The sequence below is a fragment of the Oncorhynchus nerka genome, linkage group LG22 (assembly GCF_034236695.1).
Source record: "Oncorhynchus nerka isolate Pitt River linkage group LG22, Oner_Uvic_2.0, whole genome shotgun sequence".
NCBI lineage: Eukaryota > Metazoa > Chordata > Actinopteri > Salmoniformes > Salmonidae > Oncorhynchus > Oncorhynchus nerka.
The window spans coordinates 28,175,161-28,195,672 of NC_088417.1; the positions used below are offsets into that span (position 1 = coordinate 28,175,161).

Here is a 20,512-nt window from a genome sequence, read left to right on the forward strand (position 1 = left end):
TAAAGTCACCTTCATAGTAATTGAATGCTTTGAGTCAGTGTGACCATCAGCCCAATCAGGGTTCAGGGTTTATCCAGACTTCCTCCGTTCCACTTATACACCATGGTCAAACACACACGCACGCACGCACGCGCACACGCACACGCACACACACACACCATGGTCCACCACAGTCACATTCACCACGGTCAAATTAACTCTGGTTTGAAGGGAACCCCTGTCAATCGAAGTGACATGTCTCACACCGTGTGGCAGACACATCAGTCGTACAGTGGCCCGTAGGGATCACTGGCTGCCCTTTCTGATCATTGGTCCCCTAAAGGTCTCTATGGAGTTGTGCCAGTCATTCAGCACAGCACGGCTCAAAACATTTCTGTTCATAACCTTGGGTGCTGCTATCAATCTGCAAATTCTACCCAATCCATTCACAGCCACAGCCTTGAATACTAGAAAGCCATAGTAATAAAATGATGGTAAAAATCAAAGAGCTTTATAGATTACAGTAGGGATGCCGTGTCATTGTCTGGTTGAACCCCTCAGTTTGTAACTGAAGGGTTTTCTATCACACCATCCAGAGACACTCCAGGGACCTGAACTATCTATCTATTTGACCAGTCCTTGTCCAAGTCATGACACAGTAGAACTCTCTGAAAGGACTGACTGGCTTTTCAATTCTTATCTGTGAGGTCTCAAATGATCTGTACACCATTTCACCTCTACTCTCTGCTCTTCTTAGCAAGAGAGAGCGAATGATGTTGGAGAGAGAGATAGAGAGAGAGGGATAGAGAGAAAGAGAAGGAGGGAGGGAGGGACCTGTCAATTGGCTTTCTAAAACCTTTTCATCTTACATAGGGACATTGAGCAGTTGCTCTGTCACCACTGAGGTGACATTTCTAATGTGTGTGTGTTTGTGTGTGTGTGGACATGCTTGCGTGCATGCGCGAGGGTGTGTATTTGTGCATGTGTGTTCATGAGACCAGATCTACAGTATTCATATGCAATTAATGCAATTCTGAAAGTTAGGCCACAAATACATTTCAATCTTGAATATAGATCAAGTTTGAAAAATTAAATAATAAACCTGGTTCAGCCCTATCCTAAACTCTTAGAAAAAAAGTGCTATCTTGAACCAAAAAGGGTTCTTCGGCTGTCCCCATAGGAGAATAATGGTCTGAGGCTGCTTTTCATGATTCAGGCTAGGCCCCTTAGTTACAGTGAAGGGAAATCTTAACGCTACAGCATACAAAGACATTCTAGACGATTCTGTGCTTCCAAGTTTTGGCAACAGTTTGGGGAAGGCCCTTTCCTGTTTCAACATGACAATGCCTCCGTGCACAAAACGAGGTCCATACCTCATACCTGAAATGCTTTGTCGAGATCGGTGTGGAAGAACTTGACTGGCTTGCACAGAGCCCTGACCTCAACCCCATCGAACACCAGTGGGATGAATTGGAAAACCGACTGCGAGCCAGGCCTAATTGCCCAACATCAGTGACCGACCTCACTAATGCTCTTGTGGCTGAATGGAAGCACGTCCCCGCAGCAATGTTCCATCATCTAGTGAAAAGCCTTCCCAGAAGAGTTATTGCAGCGAAGTGGGGGACCATGATTTTGGAAAGAGATGTTTGGCGAGCAGCGGTCCACATACTTTTGGTCATGTTGAAATGTCAGGCTTGGATTCGCCTTGCCAAAAGGTTTTTCTCCAGGTGCATAGACAATGAAGATATTTACTGCGATTTCGATGAGAACATATGGCCAAATGCTCAAGACAGGCTAGATGAAAACTAGTGCCTGCTAATCATTGTGTTTCTTTCATTTATTTTAATTTGATTACATTGTGAAAGATGACCTTTGATCACACATGGGATAGAAATGATCGATTAGAAATTATATTCAGTCATTTAGCTCTCTCTCTCTCTCTCTCTCTCTCCCTCACTCACGCTCTCTCTCGCGCTCTCTTGCTCGCTCTCTCTCGCGCTCTCTCTCTCTCTCTCTCTCACATACACAATCTTTCTTTCTTTCTTTCCCCCTCTCTCTCTCTCCCCTCTCTCACTCTCTCTCTCTCTCCCTCTCTCTCTCACTCACGCTCTCTCTCGCGCTCTCTCGCTCGCGCTCTCTTGCTCGCTCTCTCTCTCGCTCTCTCTCTCGCTTGCACTCTCTCTCGCTCTCTCTCGTTCTCTCTCTCTTTCTCTTTCTCTCTCTCTGTGATGTGAGGTATTAAGGTAACCACAGCTCCTATGTCATTTTAGTAATTTAGCAGATGCTCTTATCCAGTGACTTGCAGTAGCGAGTGCATCCACTTTATGCACCCACACGCACACACACACACCCTCCTTACCTACTAACATGCCTCAGTGCCCCCTCCCCAACCCCAGTCAGAGGCGGCACCACAGCAACACTGTCCCGCGCGTGCCATCACGACCATCACCTGCTGACAATAAAGCCTTAATGGAACATTAGGGAATTCAACGGAGCGCTGTTTACGAGGATATTTATAGGAGGCCAGTGCGCTGCATTGACGTCAGACTGCCATGCCATATGGAGGAGGCAGGCGGAAGGCTGAGGCCGCTGTCTGCACTCTTTATAGGTTCAGTTAGTCAGATTGATGAGCAGCTGAGGCCAGGAGGCTGTGAGGAGGAAACATATTTCCTGTATTACCTTCCTAACCGTCTGTCTGTATGGTGGACTGGATGTGACAGGGGGGAGTGTGTGTGTGGGGTAGTGGTGGTTGGAAGCGTGTGTGTGTGTGTGTGTGTGTCCGTGTGTACATGTGTGTGTGTACGTGTCTGTGTGCTTGTGCTTGTATGTTGGTGAAGCAAGTCACGGTCACAAAAAATGAAAGCAGTTTGACACCTACTAATTTTTCTGTCTTTTCGGGCAGAAAACACCCATCTCCCATGGACATATAATCAGCCAGAGTTTTATTCAATAGTCACTCAGTGATCAAAATCTTTCTGAACTCTGACATGTTCTTCTTCCTGACTAAAGTCAGTCATTTCTCCCTTCATCCATTCCTATCCCTATTTAGGTGTGAAATGACGTGAATATTATACAAGCCAGCCATTTAATTTGTTATTGCCTTACCACTCTGTCTAAAAGCTTTGTGATATAGTAAGTGTTATGGATTATGCCATGCAAAAGACTTGCTGAACAGCCCTGCAGTAAAAGACAGGTCTGGTATTAGGGACTGTAATGGAACCAAAGTGGACTCCCATTCTGCTACCATAGCACAACTTAATCTTAGGGACCTACTTTATGTGTCCTAAATGGTACCATTTACCCTACATAGTGCACTAGTCATGAATAGAGCCCTGTGAGCCTTACACTACAGAGTGAGTAGGTCAGTGCACAGAGTACCGCACTACGTAGGGGATGCAGTTATAGTTTTGGGATGCAGTTATAGTGAACTATTTGTGCAGCCTGCAGGGCTCTTGATGAAAACCCACAGAGTGCTTCTGTCCTCGTACTGTGGTGAGCAGCCTAGCTGGATTCCCAGATTGTGTTTTGAAATTGGTCATAGAATAAGAAATCAACCATTATGTCCCTTTTATGTGGACATTAATTCTCCAGCTGTTTTGCGGCGCTGAGGTGCCGAGTGTTCAGCACCGATCACGGACACATTGATTAACAACTTTCAGTCAAATCCTAGCCATCCTAGCCATCCTAGCCATCCTAGCCATTTGAGTGTGGAGACACTACACTGTATTTGCATTTCCATATGTTACACTGAAGCTTATACAATGCCTTCGGAAACTATTATTCTAAAATGGATCAAAAAATAATAATACGCAGCAATCTACACACAATACCCCATAATGACAAAGCGAAAATAGGTTTTTAGAATTTTTGCAAATGTATTAAAACTTAAAAACAGAAATACCTTATTTACATAAGTATTCAGACCCTTTGCTATGATACTCGAAATTGAGCTCTGCTACATCCTGTTTCCATTGATCGTCCTTGAGATGTTTCTAAAACTTGATTGGTAAATTCTATTGATTGGACACGACTTGGAAATGCACTCACCTGTGTATGTAAGGTCCCACAGTTGACAGTGCATGTCAGAGCGAAAACCAAGCCATGAGGTCAAGGAATTGTCCGTAGAGCTCTGAGACAGGATTGTGTCGAGGCACAGATCTGGGAAAGGGTACCAAAACAATTCTGCAGCATTGAAGGTCCCCAATAACACAGTGGCCTCCATAATTCCTAAATGGAACAAGTTTGGAACCACTAAGACTCTTCCTAGAGCTGGCCGCCCGGCCAAACTGAGTAATTGGGGGAGAAGGGCCTTGGTCAGGGAGTTGACCAAGAACCCGATGGTCACTCTGATAGATTCCTCTGTGGAGATGGGAGAACCTTTCAGATGGACCATCATGTATTCATCACTCCACCAATCAGGCATTTATGGTAGAGTGGCCAGACGGAAGCCACTCCTCAGTTAAAGGCACATGACAGGCGGCTTGTAGTTTGCCAAAAGGCACCTAAAGACGCTGATACCATGAGAAACAAGATTCTCTGGTCTGATGAATCCAATATCAAACTCCTTGGCTTGAATGCAAAGCATCACATCTGGAGGAAACCGAGCACCATCCCTACGGTGAAGCATGGTGGTGGCAGAATCATGCTGTGGGGATGTTTTTCAGCGGCAGGGACTGGGAGACTAGTCAGGATCAAGGGAAAGATGAACGGAGCAAAGTACAGAGAAATCCTTGATGAAAACCTTCTCCAGAGCACTCAGAAAGGTTCACCTTCCAACAGGACAATGACTCTAAGCACACAGCCAAGGCAATGCAGGAGTGGCTTCGGGACAAGTCTCTGAATGTCCTTAAGTGGCCCAGCCAGTGCTCGGACTTAAACCTGATTGAACATCTCTGGAGAGACCTGATAATGGCTGTGCATCATTGCTCCCCATCCAACCTGACAGAGCTCGATCGTATCGTCTGAGATCCTCAAAGATTGGAAAGCTACCGCGGTCATCCCCCTCTTCAAAGGGAGAGACACTCTAGACCAAACTGTTATAGACCTATATCCTTCCTGCCCTGCCTTTCTAAAGTCTACGAACGCCAAGTTAAACAGATCACCGAACATTTCGAATTCCACCGCTATGAAATCTGGTTTCAGAGCTGGTCATGGGTGCACCTCAGCCACACTCAAGGCCCTAAACAATATCAAAACCACCATCGATAGAAGACAGTACTGTGCAGCCGTCTTCATCGACCTGGCCAAGGCTTTTGACTCTGTCAATCAACGCATTCTTATCGACAGACTCAACAGCCTTGGTTTCTCAAATGACTGCCTCACCTGGTTCACCAACTACTTCTCAGATAGAGTTCGATGTGTTAAATTGGAGGGCCTGTTGTCCAGAGCTCTGGCAGTCTCTATGGGGGTGCCACAGGGTTCAATTCTCGGGCTGACTCTTTTCTCTATATACATCAATGATGTCGCTCTTGCTGCTGGTGACAACAGCCTCCAAAACTCTACTCAGCAAATTAGATGTAGTCTATCACAGTGCCATCCATTTTGTCACCAAAGCCCCATGTACTACCCACCACTGCGACCTGTATGCTCTCTTTGGTTGGCCCTCGCTTCATATTCGTCACCAAACCCACTGGCTCCAGATCATCTATAAGACTTTTCTAGGTAAAGCCCCGCCTTATCTCAGCTCACTGGTCACCATAGCAACACCCACCTGTAGCATGCGCTCCAGCAGGTATATCTCACTGGTCATCCCTAAAGCCAACTCCTCCTTTGGCCGCCTTTCCTTCCAGTTCTCTGCTGCCAATGACTGGAACGAATTGCAAAAATCACTGAAGCTCGAGACTTATATCACCCTCAATAACTTTAAGCATCAGCTGTCAGAGCAGCTTACCGATCACTTCCCCTATACACAGCCCATTTGTAAATAGCCCACCCAACTACCTCATCCCCATATTGTTATTTAATTGTGCTCCTTTGCACCCCAGTATCTCTACTTGCACATCATCATCTGCACATCTTTCACTCCAGTGTTAATGCAAAATTGTAATTATTTTGCCACTATGGCCTATTTATTGCCTTACCCCCCTAATCTTACTACATTTGCACACACTGTATACAGATTTTTCTACTGTGTTATTGACTGTACATTTGTTTATCCCATGTGTAACTCTGTGTTGTTTTTGTCGCACTGCTTTGCTTCATCAAATAAAGGTGAAATCTTGGCCAGGTCGCAATTGTAAATGAGAACTTGTTTTCAACTGGCCTACCTGGTTAAATAAAGGTGAAATAAATAAACTAAACCAATCAAATCTGCAGAGGAGAATGGGAGAAACTCCCCAAATAAAGGTGTGCCAAGCTTGTAGCGTCATACCCAAGAAGACCCGAGGCTGTAATCGCTGCCAAAGTATCTTCAACAAAGTACTGAGTAAAGGGTCGGAATACTATGCAAATGTTATATTTAATTTGTAATACATTTGCAAAAATGTCTATAAATATGCTTTGTCATGATGGGGTATTGTGTGTAGATTGAAGAGGGAAAAAAATATTGAATACATTTTTGAAAAAGGCTGCAACCTAACAAAATGTGGAAAAAGTCAAGGGGTCTGAATACTTTCCGATGACACTGTATCTAATATGGAATGAGTTCAATATGCAGATACATTACATGTATACATTTCAATGCAAATATCAACCGTAACAAAGTCTCAAGCACATGTGCATGGACACACACACACTCCTGCCACGTGTCAAACAAGATCTTCCAATCAACCAGTTGCCAGTAAAAACATATTTTTTAATGTGAAAGGCCACGTTTTGAAGTTAGCATTTCCTCTGTGGCAGGAATAGAGTGTACCTGACACTGCTGTCATAGTGACACTAGGACCTTTAAACTCCCAATTATCATCTTGGCTACACACACACACACACACACACACACACACACACACACACACACACAGTTTTCATTTGATCCTTAGACGCCATGCTCCACTGAGTGAGGAACAGGTTGTGCAGCTAGATGGCTTTTTTATGGCAGATCTACCTGGCTATCCTAAAGTGACACGACACATCATAACTATCCCCTTCTGGACAATACAACCATATTTTGTAAGGATAGAACTGATTAGCAACCTATTTAGAACAAGGTTAGGCCTATTTCAATGACTGTCACCATCAGATTATGTTACAGAATGACAAGATATGTACTTTACTGTAAATAGTCACTGGGAATTTTTTCCCCTACCAGTACACCAACCCTATCACCAGAGGCAACAACAACTGCCCGAGTTACACAAGGAACACACAATCCCTCCATCAGTGCTCAGACTGCCCGCAATAGGCTGAAAGAGGCTGGACTGAGGGCTTGTAGGCCCGTTGTAAGGCAGGTCCTCACCAGACATCAACGGCAACAACGTCGCCTATGGGCACAAACCCACCGTCGCTGGACTAGACAGGACTGGCAAAAAGTGCTCTTCACTGATGAATCGTGGTTTTGTCTCACCATGGGTGATGGTCGGATTCGCATTTATCGTCGAAGGAATGAGCGTGACACCGAGGGCTATACTCTGGAGCAGGATCGATTTGGAGATGGAGGGTCCGTCATGGTCTGGGGTGGTGTGTCACAGCATCATCGGACTGAGCTTGTTGTCATTGCAGGCAATGTCAACGCTGTGCGTTACAGGGAAGACATCCTCCTCCCTGATGTGGTACCCTTCCTGCAGGCTCATCCTGACATGACCCTCCAGCATGACAATGCCACCAGCCATACTGCTGTTCTGTGAGTGATTTCCTGCAAGACAGGAATGCCAGTGTTCTGCCATGGCCAGCGAAGAGCCTGAATCTCAATCCCATTGAGCACGTCTGGGACCTGTTGGATCGGAGAGCGAGGGCTAGGGCTATTCCCCCCAGAAATGTCCGGGAACTTGCAGGTGCCTTGGTGGAAGAGTGGGGTAACATCTCACAGCAAGAACTGGCAAATCTGGTGCAGTTCATGAGGAGGAGATGCACTGCAGTACTTAAAGCAGCTACATTTTTGGGGGGCCCGGGGGGACCCGTTTTGTGATAGAAAATTCATCATAACTCATAACACGAGAGTCACGACTTCTACTAAGTCGAAACCTCTCCTTGTTCGGGCGGTGCTCGGCGGTCGACGTCACCGGTCTTCTAGCCATCATTGATCCATTTTTCATTTTCCATTGGTTTTGTCTTGTCTTCCTACACACCTGATTTCAATCCCATTCATTACCTGTTGTGTATTTAACCCTCTGTTTCCCTTCATGTCTTTGTCAGAGATTGTTTGTTATTCAGTGTTGTGTTGTTTTTTTGTATTGGTGCGCGACGGGTCCTCGTACCCGCTTTGTTATTTGTTTACATTTAGTGTTTGGAGTTTCGTTTATCGTTATTAAATAACTCCATTACACTCAGTTTGATTCTCTTGCGCCTGACTTCCCTGCCACCTATACACATGACTCTGACAGAATCTCTGACCAAAAAATTAAGTGAGCAGGAGAAGATACCCCGGCCATGGAAGTAGAGGAGCGCATCATGGAACACACAGAGATGATTGACAATCTGAGTTCTGCCATGGATCGCGTTGTCCAGAGTATGGACCACTGGGAGAGACAGGGAGTTTTTCCAGTGCCTCCACCAGCACAACCGGGGTCTCCCCTGAGCGCCCTTTCTCCGCCTGAACCCAGCAGGATCCTTTTATCCCTGCCTAAGGGGTACTACGGAGATACTGCCGGCTGACAGGGTTTTTCTCCTCAAACTAAGCCTGTATCTGGCCACGGTTCACCCAGCTCCATCGGACCGTGAGAAGAGTTACGCCCTCGTCTCGTGCCTCACCAGGAAAGCCCTGGAGTGGGCAGCGCTGTGTGTAGAGAGGAGGATGTGGCGTTGGACCATTTTGAGGACTTCACCCGCCATTTCAGGACAGTATTCGACCATCCACCCGAAGGCAGAGCGGCGGGTGAGCGCCTCTATCATCTGAGGCAGGAAACGAGGAGCGCACAGGAGTTTGCTCTGGAGTTTAGGACCCTGGCTGCCGGTGCTGGACTGAGCGACAGAGCCCTGATCGACCATTACCGCTTGCGACAGGGGATACAAGTGACTCCTGGGAAATGCAGCATCTACCAGGAGATCTATCGCACAATCCCCCCGTCGATGGGGTGGTAATTGAGCCTTCTTTTCGAAGAAGCTCAGCCCGGCGGAGCGAAAATATGATTTGGGAGACCGGGAGTTGTTGGCTGTCGTAAAAGCCTTGAAGGCGTGGAGACATTGGCTTGAGGGGGCTAAACACCCTATTCTCATCTGGACTGACCATCGCAATCTGGAGTACATCCGGGAGGTGAGGAGACTGAATCCTCGTCAGGCAAGGTGGGCCATGTTTTTCACTCGTTTTGTGTTTACCCTCTCTTACAGACCAGGCTGCCAGAACGTTTAGGCAGACGCATTGTCCCGGCTGTATGACACAGAGGAGCGGTCCATGGATCCCACTCCCATACTCCCAGCTTCTTGTTTGGGTGTGCCTGTAGTGTGGGAGCTGGACGCAGACATTGAGCGGGCGTCACGTGCAGAGCCCTCTCCCCCTCAGTGTCCAGCTGGGCGTCTGTACGTTCCGTCTGCTGTCCGCGACCGACTGATCTATTGGGCCCACACTTCACCCTCCTCTGGTCATCCTGGGATCGGTCGGAAGATGCAATGTCTTGATGGGAGGTACTGGTGGCCCACTTTAGCTAAGGACGTGAGGATTTATGTTTCTTCCTGCTCAGTGTGCGCCCAGTGCAAGGCTCCTAGACACCTGCCCAGAGGTAAGTTACAACCCTTAACCATTCCACAACGTCCGTGTTCGCATCTGTTGGTGGATTTTTTAACTGATCTTCCACCTTCACAGGGTAACACCACGATCCTGGTCGTTGTGGATCGTTTTTCTAATTCCTGTCGTCTCCTCCCTTTGCCCGGTCTCCCTACGGCCTTACAAACTGCGGAGGCCCTGTTTACACACGTTTTCCGGCACTATGGGGTGCCTGTGAATATAGTGTCTGATCGGGGTCCCCAGTTCACATCAAGGGTCTGGAAGGCGTTCATGGAACGTCTGGGGGTCTCAGTCAGCCTTACCTCAGGTTTTCACCCAGAGAGTAATGGGCAGGTGGAGAGTTAACCAGGATGTGGGTAGGTTTCTGCGGTCTTATTGCCAGGACCGGCCGGAGGAGTGGGCGAAGTTCGTGCCCTGTGCAGAGATGGCCCAGAACTCACTACGCCACTCCTTCACTAACCTTTCTCATTTCAATGTGTCAAGCCTCTCCTTGTTCGGGCGGTGCTCGGCGGTCGACGTCACCGGTCTTCTAGCCATCATTGATCCATTTTTCATTTTCCATTGGTTTTGTCTTGTCTTCCTACACACCTGGTTTCAATCCCATTCATTACCTGTTGTGTATTTAACCCTCTGTTTCCCCTCATGTCTTTGTCAGAGATTGTTTGTTATTCAGTGTTGTGTTGTTTTTTTTGTATTGGTGCGCGACGGGTCCTCGTACCCACTTTGTTATTTGTTTACATTTAGTGTTTGGAGTATGTTTAGTTTATCGTTATTAAATAACTCCATTACACTCAGTTTGATTCTCCTGCGCCTGATTTCCCTGCCACCTATACACACGACTCTGACAATGAGTGAGAAAAAGTAGCACACAAAGAGTTTTGCTATGACTTTAACAGCGCATGGCTGGACGAAACAAGTCTCGGGCCCTGGGAAGGCCCACCTCTTGGCATCAGAGAGAAAATGTGTTTACATCCCTGTTAATGAGCATTTCTCCTTTGCCAAGGTAATCCATACTCTTGACAGGTGTTGCATATCAAGAAGCTGATTAAACAGCATGATCATTACACAGGTGGACATTGTGCTGGGAACAATTAAAGGCCACTCTAAAATATGCCGTTTTGTCACACAACACAATGGCACAGGTGTCTGAGGGAGTGTGTAATAAAAAAATAAGTATTTAACCAGGCAAGTCAGTTAAGAACAAATTATTATTATTGACAATGATGGTTCAGGAACAGTGGGTTAACTGCCTTGTTCAGGCGCAGAACAACAGATTTTTACCTTGTCAGCTCAGGGATTTGATCTTGCAACCTTTCGGTTACTGGCCCAACACGCTAACCACTAGGCTAACTGCCGCCCCAGGTAGTAGCCTAGTGTTAGCCTAATTGGTCTGCTGACTGCAGGAATGTCCACCAGAACTATTGCCAGATTATTTCATGTTAACTTCTCTACCATAAGCCGCCTCCAAAGTTGTTTTAGAGAATTTGGCAGTAAGTCTGACCGGCCCCATAAGCGCAGACCATGTGTAACCATGCCAGTACAGGACCTCCTCATCCGGCTTCTTCACCTGCGGGATTGTCTGACACACCAACCTGGATAGCTAATGAAACTGTGGGTTTGCACAACCTAAAAATGTCTGCACAAACTGTCAGAAACAGTCTCAGGGAAGTTCATCTGCGTGCCCATCGTCCTCACCAGGGTCTCGACCTGACTGCAATTCGGCGCCGTAACTGATATCAGTGGGCAAATGCCCACCTTCGATGGCAACTGGCACGCTGGTGAAGTGAGCTCTTCACGGATTAAACCCGGTTTCAACTGTACCAGGCAGATGGCAGACAGCGTGTATGTCGTCGTGTGGGCGAGTGGTTTGCTGATGTCAACGTTGTGAACAGACTGCCCCATGGTGGCGGTGGGGTTATGGTATGGGCTGGAATAAGTTACGGACAACGAACACAATTGCATTTTACCTATGGCAATGTGAATGCACAGAGATATCCTGAGGCCCATTGTCGTGCCATTCATCTGCCACAATCACCTCATGTTTCAGCATGATAATGCACAGCCCCATGTCGCAAGGATCTGTATACAATTCCTAGAAGCTGAATGTTCCAGTTCTTCCATGGCCTGCATACTCGCCAGACATGCATACTCGCCAGACATGCATACTCGCCAGACATCATGCATACTCGCCAGACATGCATACTCGCCAGACATGCATACTCGCCAGACATGCATACTCACCAGACATGCATACTCGCCAGACATGCATACTCGCCAGACATGCATACTCACCAGACATGCATACTCGCCAGACATGCATACTCACCAGACATGCATACTCACCAGGCATGCATACTCGCTAGACATGCATACTCGCCAGACAAATATCTGCCTTTCCAGTCATGTGAAATCCATAGATTAGGGCGTAATGAATTCATTTCAATTGACTGATTTCCTGAAATGAACTGTAACTCAGTAAAACCTTTGAAATTGTTGCATATTGTGTTTTATATTTTGGTTCACTGTAATTTTCTGCAATTGTACATATTTTGCCATGTGTCAGAGAGATGTTGTGTTGTTGCAGCTTTAAAGCTCATATCCTGCAATTATACACATTTTCCCATGAGGCAGAGGTAAAACTTTTTAAAAGCTTAAATTACAGTGCCTCCACGACCCTATTTGAGAACCTCTGTTTGAAGAGAGCACACACTAGGACAAAGTTTGTGTGTGTGTGTATATGTTTCAAATCAAATCAAAGTGAACTGGTCGCGTACCCATTGTAGCAGATGTTATTGCAGAACACAAAAAAATGCTTGTGTTACTAGCTCCTAACGATGCAGTACAAATGTGTGTGTGGTGTGTGTGTGTGTGTGTGTGTGTGTGTGTGTGTGTGTGTGTGTGTGTGTGTGTGTGTACAAGGCCACACAACTCCAGACCTGATGGCAGTCTTCTCCATGGCGTCTGGCCCGTCCACGACTGGTAGGTCGTCAGCCAGAATCTCCTCTGGACTGCGGGGATCGATGAGAATCCCTCTCTTATCCTTATCCTTGATCCCGATCCCTGCAGTGATGGCGTTCCACAAGGCATTCTGGGACTTGGAGCCTGGACAGGAAGGTCAAGGGACAGAGTTCAGGGTTCATATAATGGGTAGGGCATGGAGTTTTACCCTGACCACATTTTGACATAACCAGGAAAAACTCTGGGCATTACAAATGGAGAAGAATACTTGGATCTGAGAAATGTAATGCAATGAGTAAAGACCATAATGTTACAGATGGTGAGACGCAGCTCAGTGTGTTTTATTTTGCTAGACTATAGATGTAACACATCAGTCAGTCAGTCAGGCTAAGCAGGGAGGCGGTGAGGGTTCGTAACAACTCCATGACGAAACACTGCTGCGGCTGTGGGTGTCTGTCGCCCTCTGTCGATAGGTCTCTAGAATGCACTCAGATTCCACTTGGAACAGGAGGAGTGCATAACACTATGTCACGTGTCTGTGGTGTATAAACACATGGTGTGATGCTGCCATCTAGCCTATGTATGGTATTATCACAAGACAAAGGTGTCAAAGTTGTTGATCATCGTTGTGGTGTGATGCTGCCATCTTAGCCTATGTATGGATTTATCAAAAGGCAAAGGTGTCAAAGTTGTTGATGAGCATTGCAACAAACAGCTATTCAATTAAACGGCTATTGACTATGAAGAAAATTATATTTGTCATATGCATGTGTGTGTGTGTGTGTGTGTGTGTGTGTGTGTATGTATGTATGTGTATGTGTGTGTGTGTGTGTGTGTGTGTGTGTGTGTGTGTGTGTGTGTGTGTGTGTGTGTGTGTGTGTGTGTGTGTATTTGTGTGTGTGTGTGTGTGTATTTGTGTGTGTGTGTGTGTGTATTTGTGTGTGTGTGTGTGTGTTTGTTGGACTGTGGTGACTCACGTGCAAAGCGATTCAGTGGTGGAGGGGTAGTCTCCCCAGCCTTGTTGGCAACTGTGAAAACAGAGACCGAGATAATGAATTAACAAATGAGGGAAGAAGAGGGGGAGGAGAGGATCTGAGCAGGGGAGAGGTTGAAGAAGGCGGTTTTAATGTGTAGAAATTAACGCGTTCTATTCATCTTATTTTATTTGTTTACAAACATGCTTTTTCATGGGCATGACTGGCTGACCAATTTCCTGTTAAAGTTCAGGACAAGCGAAAATAATGTGTGAATTAATGAATAAATTATGAATACATATGAAATAATGAATGAACTAATCCATCAACGAGTTAGAAGATAAAAGATACCCCAAATTGTCCATACACACAAAAAGTTTATTTCTCTAAAATGTTGAGCATAAATGTGTTTACATCCCTGTTAGTGAGCATTTCTCCTTTACCAGGATAATCCATCCACCTGACAGGTGTGGCATATCAATAAGCTGATTAAACAGCGTGATCATTACACAGGTGCACCTTGTGCTGGGGGACAATAAAATGCCACTCTAAAATGTGCACTTTGTCACACAACACAATGCCACAGAAGTTTTGTAGGAGCATGCAATTGGAATGCTGACTGCAGGAATGTGCACCAGAGCGGTTGCCAGATAATTTAATGTTAATTTCTCTACCATAAGCCAATGTCGTTTTAGAGAATTTGGCAGTACGTCCAACCGGGCTCACAACCCCAGACCGCATGTATGGCATTGTGTGGGCGAGCAGTTTGCTGATGTTAACACTGTGAACAGAGTGCCATGGTGGATGTGCGGGTTATGATATTGGACTGCCATAAGCTATGGACAACGAACACAATTGCATTTAATGGATGGCAATGTGAATGCACAGCGATACCGTGACGAGATCCTGAGGTCCATTGTCGTGCCATTCATCCGCCTCCATCATCTCATGTTTCAGCATGATAATGCACAGCCCCATGTCGCAAGGATCTGTACACAATTCCTGGAAGTTGAAAATGTCCCAGTTCTTCCATGGCCTGCATACTCACCAGACATGTCACCCATTGAGCATGTTTGGGATGCTCTGGATCGACATGTACGACAGCGTGTTCCAGTTCCCGCCAACATCCAGCAACTTTCAAATGGAGTGGGACAACATTCCACAGGCCACAATCAACAACTAGATCAACTCTATGCGAAGGAGATGTGTTACGCTGCATGATACAAATGGTGGTTCACACCAGATAGTGACTGGTTTTCTGATCCACGCCCCTACCTTTTCTTAAAGGTATCTGTGACCAATAGATGCATATCTGTATTCCCAGTCATGTGAAATCCATAAATTAGGGCCTAATGAATTTATTTAAATTGACTGATTTCCTGTAACTCAGTAAAATCTTTTGAAATTGTTGCATGTTGCTTTTATATTTTTGTTCAGTATAGATTACATTTTTTCCATTTACCTTCAGTACTCAACTATTCTACTACTAGCTTTGTGATTCCACAGAGTAGTCACCATACTTTAGCACAATGAGTAGCAATTATATTCTGCAAGGTCAAATCAACATGTGCCATGCCACATACCGTTGCCAGGAGACATGTAGCTAGCTAGTTAGCTCGCTTGACTATACACCTACAGCAGTTTAGTTCTTTAGTGAGCTAGCTCCTTTTCCAACCGACACACATCTGTCCCTTTCTGGTAGTGAGAAACAAACACAGAATGTCAACCAACATGACAGAGATGGTAAGCAGATTCTCCTGCTGAGGTCACAGACCTTCTAGTCATAAGTGGTGTTTACACAGTGTGGGAAATGCTGTAAACTGAATTTGTATTACATTAGTACATTACTTTAATGCACAACTATGTATTTGATGGTCTTGAAAGGTCTTCATTTGAAAGTCTAAATAGATGTTATTCCGTTGAGACTAATGGACTACCTGATGAATTATAAAGACTGTGCCATAAGGAATTTAGATTCACAACGTGTTGGCAACAGTATAAGCAAAAGCAATGAATATTTTTGTTTATATAAAACAATGTTTTATGTAATGATATATTTGGCTGACCAATATCGATATCATCAAGAACATTTCATTACAAGGATTCACTGTTCAGTTAGGAATTTGTAGGACAGCATGCCCTGCCGTTATTGTAAAGAAGAATGTGTACTTAATTGACCTGCCTGGTCAAATAAAGGTACAGTTAAATAAAACGACTGTCCTTCAAGAGCTTTTCAATTTTACACAAATCATATTGTCCTCATTCAGATAGTGCAGCCTATGTATTGGCAATGAAACAGGCAGTAAGAGATGAGGAGGACGGGAATAAGACGGCTGATATAGAGAATCATTGCAGTGCTGGACTATACTGTGGTTAGGTCATTACATGGGATTACACCTATAATGGGCTACTCTGGGTTACCATGGCATTTTGCTCTACCTACCCCACTGATGACCACCACCTCAAAGACATCTACAGGTCAGAAAGAAGGGAGAGAGAGAGAGAGAGAGAGAGAGAGAGAGAGAGATACATGAAGAACAGAAAGGGGAGTAAGAGAGAGTGCAGGTGAAAATGGAAAATGACAGAGAAAGGAGATAGAACAAAGAGAGAGAACAAGGAAAGAGGTGCAATAAAAAGAAAGTAATCGGAGACAGACATCGAGAGTGACAGATTGGTAGAGGGGTGGATCGAAGGGGTCGAGTGAACAAACCAGTGAGCGGGTCTCAGGAGGAGCTGGGTAAGAGGAGATCCACAGGGGCCAGCAGGTAATTAGGAGAAATCAGAGGGTCTCCAGGAGAGGCTCCCCTTAGTAGGGAGGGTGAGAGAGGATGACTAGAGAGGGAGAAGGAGGGAGGGGAAGAGAGATGAAGAATAGAAGGGGAGGGAGAGGAAGAGGAGGGAGGAGTGATCGATTGAGCAATAGAGAGAGAGAGATAATCTGCTGGAAGGAGTGAGGAAGGAGTGAGGGAGGAGAGAGGTAGTAGAGGGAGAGATAAAGAGAGAGAGCGAGGTAGAGAGACAGTGTGTGTTTGTTCACGTAATTTGTGTCGTCTCAGTCGCCACGACGATAGAAGAGTAGTCCCCGGCAGAGCAGAGCACGGGGAGTCATTACCACTAATGAAGTGGCCTCCTCCATCACTGTCGCCCAGACAATACATTGACTACTTACACGTCAGACCCTCTCCTCCCTCACCCCTTATTATTTCCATCTTACCTCCCTCTCTCTTCCTCTTCCTTTCCCTCTTCACTCGCTCTCCTTCCTTCTTTCACTCTTACCTCTCTCTCTCCCTCCTACCCCTCTCTCCCCCTCCTACATGTCTTTCTCCCTCCTACCTCTCTCTCTATCCCTCCTCCATCTCTCCCTCTTACTCATCTCTCTCCCTCTTACCTCTCTCTCTCCCTCTTACCTCTCTCTGCATGTCTCCAAAGCGGTGCCCCAGGTAACCAAAGGTGATATCCCATAACCCCCCTGCTCCATGCCCCGACAAACCAGAGTCACAGAGATTACCAAACAGGTGTGTGTGTTAATGAGGTCTCCACAGACTACCCTTCCACTGATAGAGGAGGGGACAGGCTAATTTACCACAAACACACACACAAACCCACACATACACACACTTGTGCACACACACACTTTCCCTCCTCTACCCTTCCATTCTCTCACATCATGCGTATTGTGTGCTTTTTAAATTCTATGGTCTATTATCATCTATATTATTGTCGATGTCACTCTATTGTTGGAAAGAGCTTTCAAGATAAGAATTTCAATGTAGTGTTTTACACCTGTTGTATCCTGTGTGCGTGGCAAATAAACTATGAAAGTTGAAACACATGCGCACACACGTGCACACACACACATGTACACGTACAAATACACACAAGCACGCACGCACGCACACACACACACACACAGCAATGTCATATCCTCCCCCGTCCCTCGTCCCCCGTTCCCATAGTAACAGTAATCAGTCATCATCACACACGGCAAGCGTGGGCAGGTAATGTGTGTGTGTGTGTGTGTGTGTGTGTGTGTGTGTGTGTGTGTGTGTGTGTGTGTGCGACGTGGGCAGGTAATGTAAGTGTGAGGTAGGGAGAGGTAGACCCTTATCAGCAAGTCAAAGCGTGAGGGTGTTTATGTACCTTTCATTTACAGACCACATAGAAGCAGCTGGAACTCTGAACTCGATCACATGTCTGTTTACTTACATGGGTCTTCATCATCATCTATATAGTCTACCCGATGGGGAACTATTAGCTGTTTACTGTTGATTAACAGCAGATCGCAGCCAGGTATAGACGGTTAGGTTAGCTGGTTGCTTAGTGCTGTAGCTACCGCCGCCATAGATATGTATGGGCTTTAGCCAACTCCTTTCACATTGGTTGTCATACTTCACATGCATGTTTGGCGTGAGGATTATGTGTCTTCCTTTCCCATTATTCCTTTCCCATCCTCCCATGAATTGGGAGAGTCATATATTTCAGAAGGACCCCTGTCATATCTACTGTAAATAGTACCCTACCTCTTTTCGTCCCTTTCCATTTTCCCTCCTCTATCCTTTAATTGTCTCTCATCTCTGACCACTGAAGGAACAACTGAACAGAGGAGAGGAGAGGAATGACGGAACATGGAGAGTAGAGGAATGACAGAACATGGAGAGGAGAGGAGGGAGGTTACATAAGATGTACCACTTGACCTTTGAAAGCCTGCAATTACTGCCCTGTTTCTCTGCAAACACACAGTCACACATACACCCCCTCCACATACACACACACAATGCTCATGTCACTCCTCTCCTCCACCCCTCAAACTGTAGATTTGAATCCTTACTTTAAATGCAAATCATTCTGCCGTCTTCAACAGCTAACTACTTCCCTATCCTCTGGCTTGACACAGTAAAATAAAACACTTTCTTCTCTTAGCAGTCTCAGTTCTCGACATGTGAAACAGCCATATGGGCAATTCCATGAAAAGAGAATGATGCAACTCACATTTCCCTTTCAAATGTATGTCAAACAAAATAAAATGATTGCAAAGTTAAACAAACCATTAAAACAATATGCACAATGACTACTTCTATCAACTTCCACTCAAAATCGTACAAAAACAAGTTGATTGTAAATGATGGTTTGTGCAGTCACCGTGTTACCAACATTTGCATCTGCACTCAAGTAAATGTGTTTGTGTAACATTTTCTGTGGAAATTGTTATAATTAGTCATTGTGCCTAGAGATGTATGGTTTGTATAACTCCACAATCATTGGTTTATGTTTGGCATACATTTGAAAGCGAAGCGTCTCAGCATCACTCTGTTAACGTGGAATTGTCCCATAAAAGAGAACAAGCTCTGGGGATGAAATAAATGGGATCTCGGAAAGTAATTGTACAGATGTGAGACATTTTGTCTGAAAAAAGAGACGTGTTACAGCCTCCTTCTGTTATCTGCTTTGTTCAGACGACACTGCAATATTCCTCCCCTCAACAGAGAACTAGCTGACTGGATGAGACAAATGTTCACCTCACTGATTTCTGTTCATTATCACCCCCTCTCCATGCATCACACACACACACACACACACACACACACACACACACACACACACACACACACACACACACACACACACACGGACACACACACACGGACACACACACACACACACACACGGACACACAGACACACACACACACACACACACACACACACACACACACACACACACACACACACACACACAGGGACACACGGACACACACACACACACACACACACACACACACACACACACACACCAGGGGACTTGACAAACAAAGAGAGGAAAATGAAGATTCCACCAAGATGCATAAAATATTGACAGGCAATTTCACTTTTTTTGATTTTCCTCAATCTATTGAAAAATAATGACACTTCAGAAGAATAGAGATATATTTCTCTCTGTGTCTCCCTCTGTTTTTGTCTTGATAGACTGTGTACAGACAGTGAACGACTGTACAGACAGTGAACGACTGTACAGACGATGAATAGACTTGCTAATGATGCAGGGGAAACATACAAAACTGATTTATCTGAATGTTCACACTGTAGGTCAGTTACATTGTGATATCACACAAGAAAATCACACTGTTAAAGTGCAATTTAACTTTCAAACAAAGAATATATACTATCATTATATAGAAAACTCAAGAGATACATATATTAAGTGACTGAAGCTTATGCTCAACTATGGCAAAGACAGCCTCAGCCAGTGGTAAACACCATATGTTCAGTTCAGTTTGCAAAGACACACAGCTGCACTCAACTATCCCCTACACACACACACTCTCTCTCTCTCACTCACCGATGGTGAAGCTGAACCCATCGATGCTGAAAGTGGCGCTCCGGCACTTTTTAAATCCCTGCTTCTTGGAGCTCTTGGAGCTAGGCTCCGTCATCTTTCCTCAACTCCTCACTCTGTCACTGCACTTGTCTTGTATCAAAACTCTTCTCTCTGCTGCCTGTTGTTCTCCCTCTCCTGTGTTTTCCCTATCTCTCTCCGTGGAGGCTCCGTGAGGTGAAGGGGTCCCCCCTCAGCCTGTCCCCCAGGAGAAGTGCACTGCGCGGGGGTATCACCAGAGACTCTCTCCCCTGGGTAGTGACGGTGGTGGAGCCAGGTAGGTGTTGTAAGAGAGAGTTAGCGGAGAAAGGCTAAAGCTCTAGCGCTAACTGAGATGTGGCGACACTAGGGACGGAGCATTAGCGCCGTCCAGTCTCACTGTGCATCCTTACTTCAGGCCCGCTAAGAGCTCTTC

General features: G+C 45.6%; 1 protein-coding gene across 4 annotated transcripts in view; it reads right to left on the reverse strand.

Annotated features, from left to right (window-relative positions):
• The window catches only part of pde1ca (phosphodiesterase 1C, calmodulin-dependent a), a 156,965-nt gene extending 136,660 nt beyond the window's left edge, over positions 1-20,305 (reverse strand). For 3 of the 4 annotated variants that reach the window (XM_029626636.2, XM_029626635.2, XM_029626639.2), the window contains exons 1-3: positions 20,062-20,304; positions 13,729-13,779; positions 12,730-12,895 (exon numbers count right to left, since the gene is read on the reverse strand). In XM_029626636.2, coding sequence (XP_029482496.1) covers positions 12,730-12,895; positions 13,729-13,779; positions 20,062-20,155 — 311 coding nt within the window. In that variant the 5' untranslated portion in view covers positions 20,156-20,304. Of the gene's footprint in view, positions 1-12,729; positions 12,896-13,728; positions 13,780-20,061 lie in introns of all 4 variants that reach the window. The other variant, XM_029626638.2, reaches the window with a different exon arrangement.
• Between the last annotated feature and the right edge of the window lie 207 nt (positions 20,306-20,512).